At 39.3% G+C, this 12,392-nt stretch overlaps 1 protein-coding gene across 1 annotated transcript; it reads right to left on the bottom strand.

Annotated features, from left to right (window-relative positions):
* Window positions 1-6,152: 6,152 nt before the first annotated feature.
* CCL20 (C-C motif chemokine ligand 20) lies at window positions 6,153-10,530 on the bottom strand. Its single transcript, XM_015871389.2, has 4 exons — window positions 8,107-10,530; window positions 7,739-7,853; window positions 6,947-7,024; window positions 6,153-6,656 (listed from the first exon to the last, which is right to left on the bottom strand). The coding sequence occupies exons 1-4, from the start codon at window positions 8,186-8,188 to the stop codon at window positions 6,629-6,631; spliced, it is 303 nt and encodes a 100-aa protein (XP_015726875.1). The 5' UTR covers window positions 8,189-10,530; the 3' UTR covers window positions 6,153-6,628.
* Between the last annotated feature and the right edge of the window lie 1,862 nt (window positions 10,531-12,392).

Raw genomic sequence — 12,392 nt, 5'->3', positions numbered from 1 at the left:
GTCATGATGCTGGGGTCATCATCCGGCAAATCAGGCCTTGACACTCATTCCCCTTCTCTGGGACATCATGGCACCAACGTGGTGGCACTGTATACTCTACTCCTATAGAATAACTCGAGAAAATTGATGTCCTTCTGAGCTATGCTATGCTGAGATGAGGTTTTTCCCAGATTGCCCCAGGACAGACCTGTGTGCAAAATAGATGGTAACAAACAGTAAGCTTTTCTGACAAACTACAGCTGAGCAGAGGTCAGATTACCCACAGAGACTTTAGGCAGCACCAATCTATGGTGAAGGGAATTTCATCGGCTTTTAGGTAAAGAGATCAAAAGTATTGATGTTGGAAAGAGCACACATCAGTTGCTCCCTATGTATTTTTGCTTTTGTAAGCAGTTTGCAGGAATGGCAGAAAGTTGTATACTGTAGACCTCACTATCAGACAATATTAAAATGCCTTTGAAAGGCTGCGAAATATGCTTATCTGGAATGCTGGAGGGTGCTGGATAGCATGGGGCAAAGTTAATACAATTACAAAGAATTTCCTGTTGAGAAATCTGGGTTCTTTCTGCCAAACAAATTCTCAAAATCTCTATTTTCCCGAGCCAAAGCACCATCCTAAGAAGAATAATATGAAGAAAGTGTTTTTTGACTCAAACACACTCTCGCTTGCAGAGAAGAGTGGGTTTAAGGCTTCCTGATTTAAACTTGCATCGTGACCCACTTGTTCTGAAGTAGGTCAGTCTGCGGTATGCTGAACTAAATCAGAAAGGCCAGCACAAGAGTAGTCTGAGTTAAGGGAAAAATGTAGAAAGCCACTTCCTATTTTTGTTATGTCAGTAATAGGTGCAGTGAATTTTTACTAAGGGGAGTTTTGCATGCTGTCCCTTCTCATAATTGCAAGGTGCAGTAAGTCTGAGCTCTGATATTTCCTTGTTTCTGCTCGGTGAATTAAATGGGTTTAGGTAATTTTTTTTCAAGGTTGTTTTATTCTAGAATAGAGTTCCTACTTCCTGCTACTCAAACAGATACCCCTGTATGCTTCCCTCTGCATCGTTAGTACATCTTCTCAGTACAAGTTCTCACTTCTGCTTCGTTATTATCAATGCTAATTATGGTACCAGAGCCACGAAAATGTTAAAACTCTATGCAGGAGATGATTTTCTAGTTTTCTGTATGTGAGTTAAGTGCTTCTCTGGGAGAAAGAGCCGACAGCAAGTTGACTGTATGTAAACAAAATGCACTCTTTCCCAAAGATTCTGTTTTTCATCTTTGCATGGATGCTTTCATCAATTTCAAGTTATGCCAAAAAAAAAAAAATACACATAGAGAGAGAGTTGCTATTCACCTAAGAATTATGTCACAGGTTTCTTTTCACATGAACACGCACATGTGTTGTTCATCTATGGGGAGACAGTAAGTACAGGAAAAGAACAGCTGATCTGTTCATTGCTCTTTATGTCCATCTACCAGTTCTTACAATTTCCCACAGCTGAGCTAATTCTATATATTCTTACTTCTCTCTGTCAGTTTTTCACTTAGCTGAAAAGCTTTCCTTTCCACGTTTTAAGAGTGAGCTTTCTTTCCTTTCTTTCTCACCACACTAATGGGTAGACATGGCACCAAAAGAACTTAAATAAAAAAAACCCAGAGCTCTTCCTTCCCTCCCCCGTCCTCCCCCCCAAAATATATATTCATCTTACCCTCTCTGAGAACTCAGAAATGCCTTTCATCTTTCTTTTCATAGTCCAGACTGTGAGGAGGCTGAGGACCCTTCACAGTTGAGGAGGTTTCTTTATCAGGTTGTCAAGGTGGCAAAGCTGATGGCATCAGATAATTACGCAAGTATTCTGTGGTCAGACTGAGCCGAAAGATGAAAAGCAGTGAGTGATCTGGATGAACCTAGGGAGGCAAATGGAGAACTTCTCTTGAAGTTACCTAACACAAAGTTGAGTCAAACCAGTTTGAGTAAGGTGGAAGCAAGAACTCCTGATAAATAACAGGATTTCTACTAAGTCTATAATAGAACTGATGAAGATAAGTAGGGAAAGCCCCTTTGTGTTAGAATACACAGCTTCATAAAAGTCAAAATGTGTTTATTTCACCACTATGTTTGTAATAATAACAATAAAATTAAATAAAAAGTCAAAATCTCTCATTTGGTCTTTTATATCTCCTTTTATAATGCCAAAATGAATTAAGAATTTCACAAAAGCCATAAAGTTTTCCACATTTTTGTATATGTTTCACTAAGTATGAGTCCTATTATGTTGTCTCTGTGTATCACGTATTCTCATTTTTTTAAACCATCATTTTTATGTAATTCAGATAGTATCATATATGTGTGTGTATCATTCATTCAATGTAACTAGCATTCATACAGCCCTACTCACTTTAAAATTAACACATTTTTGCCTGCTCTTGTAACAGTTTGCAGCTATCTTATAGTGTGAGCATCTCTGAGATTGACATTTTCTCAAACAGCTTTTATAAATATATATATACTTCCCTCTGAAGGGAGAGACCATTTATTCCTAGTCAGAATAATCTCAAGTATTCAAGTGCCCACTGGGACACATAATCATATTTTTCAGCCAGTTTTAGTAAATGTAATTTTTTTTCCAGGTCTACATGGCATTTTATATTCAGCCTATTTATATTCCTTACGTATGTTATGTAACAGTCACATTTGAGTGAATAGTAGAAGTCATCATACTGGCCACTCCACAGCTCTGATTTTATCTGTCACAAAAAATTTATCATTCTCAAATTTCCATTCCCTTCCTTTGTAAGTTTATGTTGATTTCACTAACTCTGTACCTGACCAATGATACTGCAAAGATATTAAACTACTGGTTTAGTCTTGACACTGTAATTGACAATTTCAGTGTAAATTGGGCCACTTGAACCCATCTCTACTGACACAAGTGTAATTAGACTGTTTGATCCATGGCACCTTGCTATTTCTGAGTTGTGAGTCTAGAGCATTTTACACATTTGTGTTGTTCCTCTGTCCTTGACTCTCAATGATGATTTCCATTTTCATCTCAACATTTGTTATATGAGTTCTAGGTACGTAGTTTACCTCCTTGTAAGCCACATTCCTTCAATAACCATCTGTGTTTTGATTTTTATCTTCCAGAAAATACCAAAGGATATAAAATTTAAAATTAAATTGTACTAGAATGCCATAAAATTATTTTACCTTGGCTCATGACCACTCTCTGTCTAAATGAATCATTTTTACCTAAGTTACTTTATCTTGTAACCATCTTTTAACCAGGTCTTATCATTCAGGCTTTCTCACAAGGGAAGTCCAAGTGCCACACACTTCCCATTGCCAGGAACTGGTTCGTCTGCTTCCCCTCCTTTCTTCTCCTCCTTTCTTTCCACAAGCATATCTGACCAAAGTCAGTTGTTCTTCACAACCTTCAAAGAGCTTTATTTTGTTGCTGGTAGCTACATGAGAAATACACAGCTCCTAGGAAGTTATCTGCACTTAATCATGTACAAGGAACAAATTCATCAGTTTTAAAGCCTTATTAGGACTGTCACACTGGACAACTAAAGCTGACACCTCCCAGAACCACAGAAATCGTAACAAAAGAACACACTTTTGAATCTGTGTAAATCTGTGTGTCTACATTTTATTAGTACATTTGCCATGGGTAGCAACTGCTTTTTGATCTAAAGACTGAAAACCGCTTTTATAATTCATATCTTGAAAAAAGATGATGCTTGTAGCTTGATATTTGAGGTAAATCTGCCAGGGTGTAACACAGCTGAGATCAGCATACAGAAGACTTTTTACAATTAACCACCTGTGCTGTTTTGGTGTTTATCCAGCTGGGAGTTTGCCATTCAAATCAAGTAACAGCTTCATAAGCCTAAAAGTCTTTCTAGGTTCAGAAGTTCCCTGATTCACTTTTCAATAAAATTACAGCTGATCAATGCATTCCTGTTCAGAAGTTCAATTAGATGAGGGCTAGTTGGTGCTGGTAATAGAAAGTAACTGACCAATTATCAACTCCCCTGCAAAAGAGCTGGAAGTGTCTTTGGCAATAAGCACATCCAATAATGATTGATTTTCTGTGAGATATTGTACCTGAAATCACGCTCACCTCAGTTTAAGAAAAACATATTTACCATTCCCTTTGGACTCTCACACGCATTATGACCCCCAGTCCGTGTAGACAGAAGGAAAAAAAAACGGTGAGAAGCAACAAAAGCTCATTGTTAGGAGGCACAATCAACAATAGTTCAGCAAACAACTTGTTAGCACTTGCTCAGCGCATGAGATATAACAGGATTTATATTTTAACAGCAAAATGAAATCAGGAGAATGACTGATACTCTTTCAGAGCAGAATCACTCCCCACACAACAATTATTTTTCTCATCAGCATCTCTGATGCCTTTTGTTAACACCTACTGTTCTTTCGGCATATGTAAACACATAACATGCAGTGGCAGATAAAGATGCGTGCTAAGAGCCATTCCTCATTGTATACATTTTACTATATAGGTTTTTTCCCTGAGGTAATTTCAAAGAACTATAACAGATACGACAGTATAGTATTTAAATACTTTTTTCCATTAAGTACAAAAAGATCCATATCCAGAACTGGAACAGATTCAGATCCAGTCATTCATGTATTAGGCAATGCTGATCAGTGTTGGTCATACTGCTTTCTTCATAGTGGAAACTTGTACAGTAGCAATATCTTCACAGTTTTGCTGACATCAGCTCTGAGAAACCAATGGGAACCAGAGGAGGCATTTTGCTGTGTGCAGGCAAGGTAGCAAACATGGTTGCTTTGCACTGGAGTGGGAGACACACCTATTCCCAAGGTAGTCTTTTAAAAACCTCAGATTCTGACACTTTAACATGAGCCCATTTATTGTGTCTACACCATCTTCCAGTCTATAATTCAGCTCATGAGCTCTTTGAGAGCCCACCCCAGAGCTTGAAGGAACGGGGCAGAGTTCTGTGGTTTGCCACAGCCCTATCAAAAAGTCCTGGGAGTTCCCAGGCAACATGCTGGATAATTGCTTATCTGGGAGGGCAATAGGCTCTTACTTGATATCCTTAATATAAGGAATATGGAATCCACCTGTTGGAGAATAAAGCAAATTAATCACAGAGCTTCACAACACACAGAGAATAGATGGTTCCCAGATCTACAGGGCCAGAAGCAGATTGCATAAGTCCTATCAAATTTTAAAAGCAGAATCAACAGCCTCACATTCACAAACACCATACAAACCACCCCTGTGTCCTTGAGAGAGAAGCTGAAAAATAATTTTAAATTTAAATTGAAATTAGATGTAATTAATATTTCCATCTCTATGACTAAAAGGTATCAGACGTCAAGGCATAGATTTATCTGCAAGACACTGGTACTGACATTGAGTACAGTTACACAGCCTACCTGGTCATAGAATCATAGGAGTTGGAAGGGACCCTTAAAGGGCATCTAGTCCAACTCCCCTACAATGAACAGGGTCACCTACAGCTTTGATCAGGTTGCTCAGAGCCTTTAGATATTGAAAGATCACATCCCTGAAGTCTGTATGAGCCACGTAATAACAGCGACAGAGCTGAGTAGTCTCCCCCATTTACTGATACTCACATCTTACCTACTCCTTGAAGATTCCTTACTTTTGTCATACATCATTTATAATACATTACTGGCTACAGAGCTCGACCAGGTATATTTAAATATGCTAATATGTGAGGAAATGCAAAGGGGAAGAAAGCACTGCAAAATTCTCTTCTAGAGATGAGTAAGTTGAGAGCAGACTCTTACTGCAATCACAAGCCTTGCCAGTGAATGGGATATAAGCTTGCTGATGTAAGGTTTCTCCTGAATAAACCAGTAAAAGAAAATTCCTCAAGTCTTATTAGTGTGAGATTGAGGTATAAATAAGTCTTCATGTCAAGGAAAGTCTTCATGTACCACCACTCCCTGGAGAAGCGGAAAGCGTTGTGTACTACGGATTTCATAGCTACCCACAGAGCAAACAGAGCAAGGTGAATAGAGGCTTTAACAGATGTGAACACACTTGAAATAAATTCCAATGCTCCCAAGTACCTACAGAAGTACTCAAGGTGACCTCACCTCTTTTAATGACAAAAATAAACTTACCACAAAGTGCAGATTTAAACATTTATTTTTAACTCCAGTTTCCATTTTTTCCCCCCACAAGCACTTTTTTAAACAATAGCCTGAAAAGTATTATAATGCTAACTCCAGTTAAAAGGGAAATTTTGGCACAAGATAGTGCCAAGAAGTAACAAAATAAACAGAATAAATAACCTTTACAAAGATTTACAAATGCTGAGCAACACAATAGTGCTATGCAATAAGCCTAATACAATGCACGCTCTGTACAATAGCTTAATGAAGTCTATTAAACAGCACTCGTGTCATATTAGTAAACCTAAAAACATCAACAAAATGCTTAATTCAAGCAAAAGAGTGATGCAATATGAATCAACTCCAGAAGTTCAACGGTTCCAAAGAAGCCAGAGATAGTGGTGAGTAAGCACACAACAGTGTACAACATGACAACCTCAACCAAGAGGTTCTTCAGCCAGGTCTGCGTTTAGTTCCCTGCTGGAAACTGTATCACATTGACATCTTCTTGAGCTTATGGCTGTGAAAAACAACAAGAAAACACACAGAAATTACCACCTCAGCCACAGACCAATTACGGGTTTCTCTCTACAAGCTATAGCACCTACTACTGAGAGAACAGCTCAGGTAGAAGAAGGGACAAATGATATGACCAATCCTATGAGAACTCTAAATAGGAAAAGACACGTATGACAGGAAGTAGAATGTCTGAGTTCAGAAGAAGCCCTCAGGAGATGTGGAGGTGCAAGAGAAAGACTTCTAGACATGCTCTGTCTCAGCCTAGTAGTATTTAGATATTGAGATTCATACCTCAGGAAAAGAAGATGCTTCTTCACCCAGTCTTCCTTAGGATTTACACAGGCTTTCAGTCCCCTGTTGGTGTGGAAGCTGGGAAAGAAATAATGATAAGGATATTGGTAAATAAACATTGGAAATCATTGCTAATAAATACTCTGAAGCTGCATTTAATAAAAAACACACATCATAGTCACTCTATGTGATAAACAATAACACTTGCTTTAGAAAATATTGGTTTGATATGCGATGCTCTACAATGCCTTCAATGCTACATGAACAATGTAGTATTATCCCAATGAAGCTTACACATAATAGCTTCAGTCTTAGGGACTGTTTCTTGCAACCTAAAATTATGATCAATTTGTTGTAATTACTGAGACCAAGAACTTTGCTAGATACAAGAAATAACTTGTGAGACTGAAAAGAATATTTGCTGTCATGCTAAGATGTCAGGTAAACATTTAGGTGGTCTAAAACATCAAGGAAAAAATTCTGATCTCTGTGAATTAAGAAGTCTCACTTGAGTTTGTTACGAGGTTTATGCAAGGTTTTGTCAAGGAAACAGTCTGTGTAGGCAAGGTATCTCAGGTTGTGGACAAACACATCCTTGTCTGCACAGTGATTCCTAAACAGACTCATTATCTGGAATTATTGTATGGCTGTCCTATGGGTTAGCAGTCCCTGTCTACTGAAAAATCACATATCTACAATTCAGACCATTGTTCCTACACTGACAGACTTCCTAAGGTTAATATATGATTGTCAGCAAAAAAACCCCACAGGATCTTCTGAAAGGCAACTTACATGATGGCATCAATATCGCAGACTTCACCAGAGAGCTGTTCAGTAAAGCCCTTAATGACCTTCCGAGGCAGACGGGCTTTGGTGTAAGACAGACAGCAATCTTGGTTGCTTTGTGCTGGAAAGAAAGAAAGAGTTATGTCAACAAAAACCATTTGGACTATGTTGACGTGCTGCCAGGGTGCGTTGTTTTTCAGCTCCCTAACTTTCTAGCTCCCCTTTGACAGAAAAGTTAGATTAGGCAGTACTCTTTGCTGAATTAATCCCCCACTCCCTCATACTATTGCCAACATGCACACCCTGACACAGCTGGCATGGTGCAAAGTATCATAAGAACCACATCCTGGGGCAGAGTGCCCAAGTTCACTCACCCTGGGAGGTACTGCACAGCAGCAGCAACAGCAGCCCCAGCAGAGAAGCCAAAATCAAACTCTTGGTGCTGACGGAAGACATGTTCACCCCAAGCAGCAGCTGTGCTCCAAGGAATGCTCCTTCGCAGCCTGCCTGCACTGCCAGCTTCAACACTTCTCCACCTGCTTATAAAGCAGCTGCCAGAGCCATGGGAATTCACACGCGGGCGGGTTCCACTCTCATCACTGGGTTTCCCCACGGCAAATTCCATCATGCCCAACCTGAGTGCTCCTTCCTGATGCTATAACCAGAGATAGCGGCATGCTGGGGACTTTTTTTTTTTTTTTTAAAGTAGGTTATAAGATTCAACCCAAAAGAGGAGGAAATAAAAGGTTGTGAGGTAATGGTTCTGTGGGTGAAACATATATTTTTAGGGGTAGGAGTGTGGGTTGTGAAATGAAGAAAGTCAAATGTAGGTAACCAAATATTACTTAGAGAAGCTGTGTCTTTTCTTTGCCCTAGTTTAATAAACCCAACCTGGGGGCAAGACTTTCCAGATGACCGCTTTCTGAGCTCTAGATTGCAGAACTTCTTGGGCTCTATCGAGGATGCATGGAAATGGGTTTGTTTAGAGTTTCTTCTACAATATACTCACTCTCATCACATTCTGCCCATTTGTTACACATCTGAGCTGTTCCACTGGAAATTGTCTGTACTGTTCCAAACACATCAACACTGTTTCCTAAGTCACAGTTGTATCCTTTTACCCCCCCAGGCTAAACTGCACTGGAGTATTGATTACTCCTGAACATTCAGCCAAAACACACTAACTTTAAAGTGCGCCGCATGGATGGGGAAAAACTCATTTAGAGAGGCAAGCACATTCTGAGCTGCAACTGAAGATTATGCTATTCCCAGTGCCATTTAGTGACCCATGTGAAAGGAATGTGATGGCTGCAGGCCACATCCTGGTCATATGAAGTACACTGTAGCTGCTGCCAGCTCCAGGTAGTTACAGGGTAAGCTGAGCTTTACGTGGCTTCTCCTAAGTCAGAACTTAAGGATGCAGTCATAGTCTGTTCAGAATTACATACATCCTATTCCTCATAGACTGTCAGTAACTCTCACAAAGCGTACATTCCTGTTATTCCATACTAAAAATGAAAAACTTAAAAGATAAATAAAATTCAACATTAGAACAGATTTATATTCAGATAAATCCATTTCTCTTCATAATGGCCAGAACTCAGGTAAGTTCATACAGCTACGGTGCATGCCTTGCAACACACACAACATCTCACATAAGTTAGTAATGCTTGCACTCAACGCCACTGCCATTGGTCAAGGGGCAGGAATAAAGACAATAAAGATCCCATACTGCTCTATAAAACTGCTTTATGTATCATAGTAGAACACCACGTAAACAAATAACTGCTAAAATCACAACGCTCTCAGTATGCTTCTTGAACTGTTCTATGCACTAGCTGTCAGCACTAGCCAATGCAACAAAATACCTTACCAGAATGATAACATCTGAAATGACTGATCTCTAGGTTGACAGCTTTTTTTTTTCTCCTTTGTTAAACATGAATAACTTATTTCTAAACTGATACTGAGAAGTGTCAAGTTGGCAGTGAAGGATTCTCTATCACCCCACTTATTTTCTTTTCAAATGGTTGTCCAGTGACAGCCTATCATTTATTTATTTTTAAGCAGGAAGTCACACCATCCAGTCTCAGTCAATAAGCTATGGAAATTAGGCATTGGGTTATCAAACCTCATTCCTCTGTTTCCACCCTCTTATTTCACTCTAGCATTGAAACTAGGAAAGACTCCTTTTCGGAAAGAGAATTTTCTAAGATTGTCGGAACATTTTCTGCTCTGTGGATTAGCATCATGATCATCAAAAGCACCAAGCAAGCAGTAAGTTAAAAATGAAAATTACTCGTAAAACTTTTGTCTGAAAAGGAGATTCATTATTCAGAACTTTGACCCCCGCCACCTACTCCTAATTAAGTACAAGCAGTTCGGATACTGGAGCAATGTTGAAACCCAGCTAGTGCTCAGCCCATACCCCTGCCCTTGGGCAGTTTCCATCCCACATCCAGTTCCTATCAGAGCCCTTTGCTGGTGCTGTGCCTAGTGTCACAGATGGCTGCTGTGTCATGGGTGTACTCCTTTCACCTCAAAGATCATTTGATTAAAGAATCCAGGTTAAGATGTGGAAGTCACCATAAGGGCCTCAGATTCAGAAGAAAATGTTTCTTTTTTAGTACTTAGTTTGTACAAAGTACCTTCAATTTATTTGCTCAGTGTAGTTAAAAATCAACAGAAGGTGCACAGCAAATGGCTGAAGTAAGCTGCCTGGCAGGTCCTGACTTACCTAGCTCATAACCATATCTTATCTGTCTTCACATTTACAACACAATCACAGGGATGAAAAAAAAAAAAATATATATATATATATATAAAGGAGAGAGGGAGGAAAAAATAAAACTGGTAAGATTTACATGTTCAAAGAAAATGGAAACATGGGTAGCAAGCTCCAAGGCAGCCACTAAAGGTCTGCAAGACATCTAAGCTGTGGGTGGGCAGCACTGGACCAAAACTGATGTTTTTAATGTCCCAGCACTGATGTAGTTTGGGGTCTCCACAGACAGCCCTATGGTAGAGCTGCATGCTGAGTGCAGGCCAGCAGCGCTCCTGCACCCGTCCCACACCCAGCTGCCTCAGAGAGGTGCCGCCATCTTGGGGGAGGATGCCCCAAGATGTCTCTTTGACTTCTGGGGCACAGCACAAAGCACAAGAGGCAACAGCCACAAGCTATGAGAAGGGAAATTTGTATCCAACAGTGGAAAAAACATCTTCACAGCGATGGTGATGAGGCACCAGGACAGGTTGTTCAGGAGAGGATGTGAAAGCTCAGTTTGAATTCCTTCAAACCTAACTGGCCACAACCCTGCCCTGAGCGTGATCTTTTGTTTGAGTTCCTCACCAGTTTGTAATCAAGCCCGTATTATTATTATTGTGCACATGAGAAGCTGTATACCCCTGGGAAATTTAGAACTGCACTTGATTTGGAAAACAGCTTGAAATGCTTTGAAAATATGGTCCCACAGTGGTAACCTGTTTGACTAAGTGGTTCTGCTATGAGATTCCAGAAGTCATACAAGTGCAAGGCTTAAAGCATACCATCTACTATCATTAATATTAACACAGAAGAGGGATTTTATAATCACTAGTTAGTATTCTACATCTTGTAGTCATTCTTATATGGGCTTAGGTCTAATAGCAAATAGAACTGAAATAAACATCTCTTACCTACAGTAATGTTAGACACTGCTTATGTCTTTACCTGTTGTCTAAAATTAGTATTGTATTGACAATTTTTAATTGACTGGTAGTTTACCAAAACTTCCATTTTTAGCTGTCTACACAACAAGATGTTTTGTTTGATACTACTGTCCTTGGACAGACTGCTGAAAATAAATAATTATAGCAATACATGATCAACCAGGAAAAAGAGAACTAAACAGGAAACTCCCTTCTGTAATTTCCAATTGCTTAAAGCAGAGCAAAGGGCAGGAGAAGGCAGCAGTTCAAAGGAACATACGAGCAGAGCCAAAACGGGGATTTAGACATTGCATAATCCTCAGTGATGAAATATGCAATAAATCCAAAGCACAAAAGTTCCACACATAACTTGTTCAGTCTCTCTAACGTCACTGTGATGCAACAGTGACTTCATTACATGTAGCACTTGCATGACTGCCTGACTAAAATCCTCACGTGAAGGAAGAAAACAGTTTTCACTAAGTATGTATTACACCTCATCAGGAATGGTTCTAGAAATAATACTGAATGAAAACTGTTTGATGCAGTCATGGAAGAATTAAACCTCTGATCTTATGAGAGAGCAGGCTATGAAGAGAATGGTATGATTTGGTTTATCATGGTTGCCTGCTGCTTCTTACTACAAGACCAAAAAAAAGCTGAATATCTGGTATTCTACAGGGAGATCTCTCTAGTTCAAAACTAATGTTATTCTGTCCTGCAGTCTTTTTTGGTACTCAATCACCTTTTCACAGTAGTAGGCCTCTGAAAGTTGAGGGCAAAAAATGAAATTGGAACAATGGATGAAAAATAGCCCCCCAAAAAAGAGAAGAATTTTCCTACCAATCTGAGCTGTTGATTACATTAAATTTGCTTCAGTACAACTCCATCTTCCTTCTAATCTAAAAAGGAAGGGAGGAATCTAAGAAATTCAGGCATAATCAAAGAAAACATTACAACTAATCTTTCTGAA

The sequence above is a fragment of the Coturnix japonica genome, chromosome 9, assembly GCF_001577835.2.
Source record: "Coturnix japonica isolate 7356 chromosome 9, Coturnix japonica 2.1, whole genome shotgun sequence".
NCBI lineage: Eukaryota > Metazoa > Chordata > Aves > Galliformes > Phasianidae > Coturnix > Coturnix japonica.
Note: the sequence above shows the minus strand (reverse complement) of the source record. Positions and strands in the feature narration are given on the sequence as shown.

Excerpts from the sequence above, each read along its gene's own strand:
- CCL20 (XM_015871389.2), bottom strand. The coding sequence starts at position 8,188 with ATGTCTTCCGTCAGCACCAAGAGTTTGATTTTGGCTTCTCTGCTGGGG. Across the intron at positions 7,854-8,106 it reads GCTGTGCAGTACCTCCCAGG|CACAAAGCAACCAAGATTGC; the intron begins GTGAGTGAACTT and ends CTTTCTTTCCAG. Across the intron at positions 7,025-7,738 it reads TGCGATATTGATGCCATCAT|CTTCCACACCAACAGGGGAC; the intron begins GTAAGTTGCCTT and ends TTTCTTTCCCAG.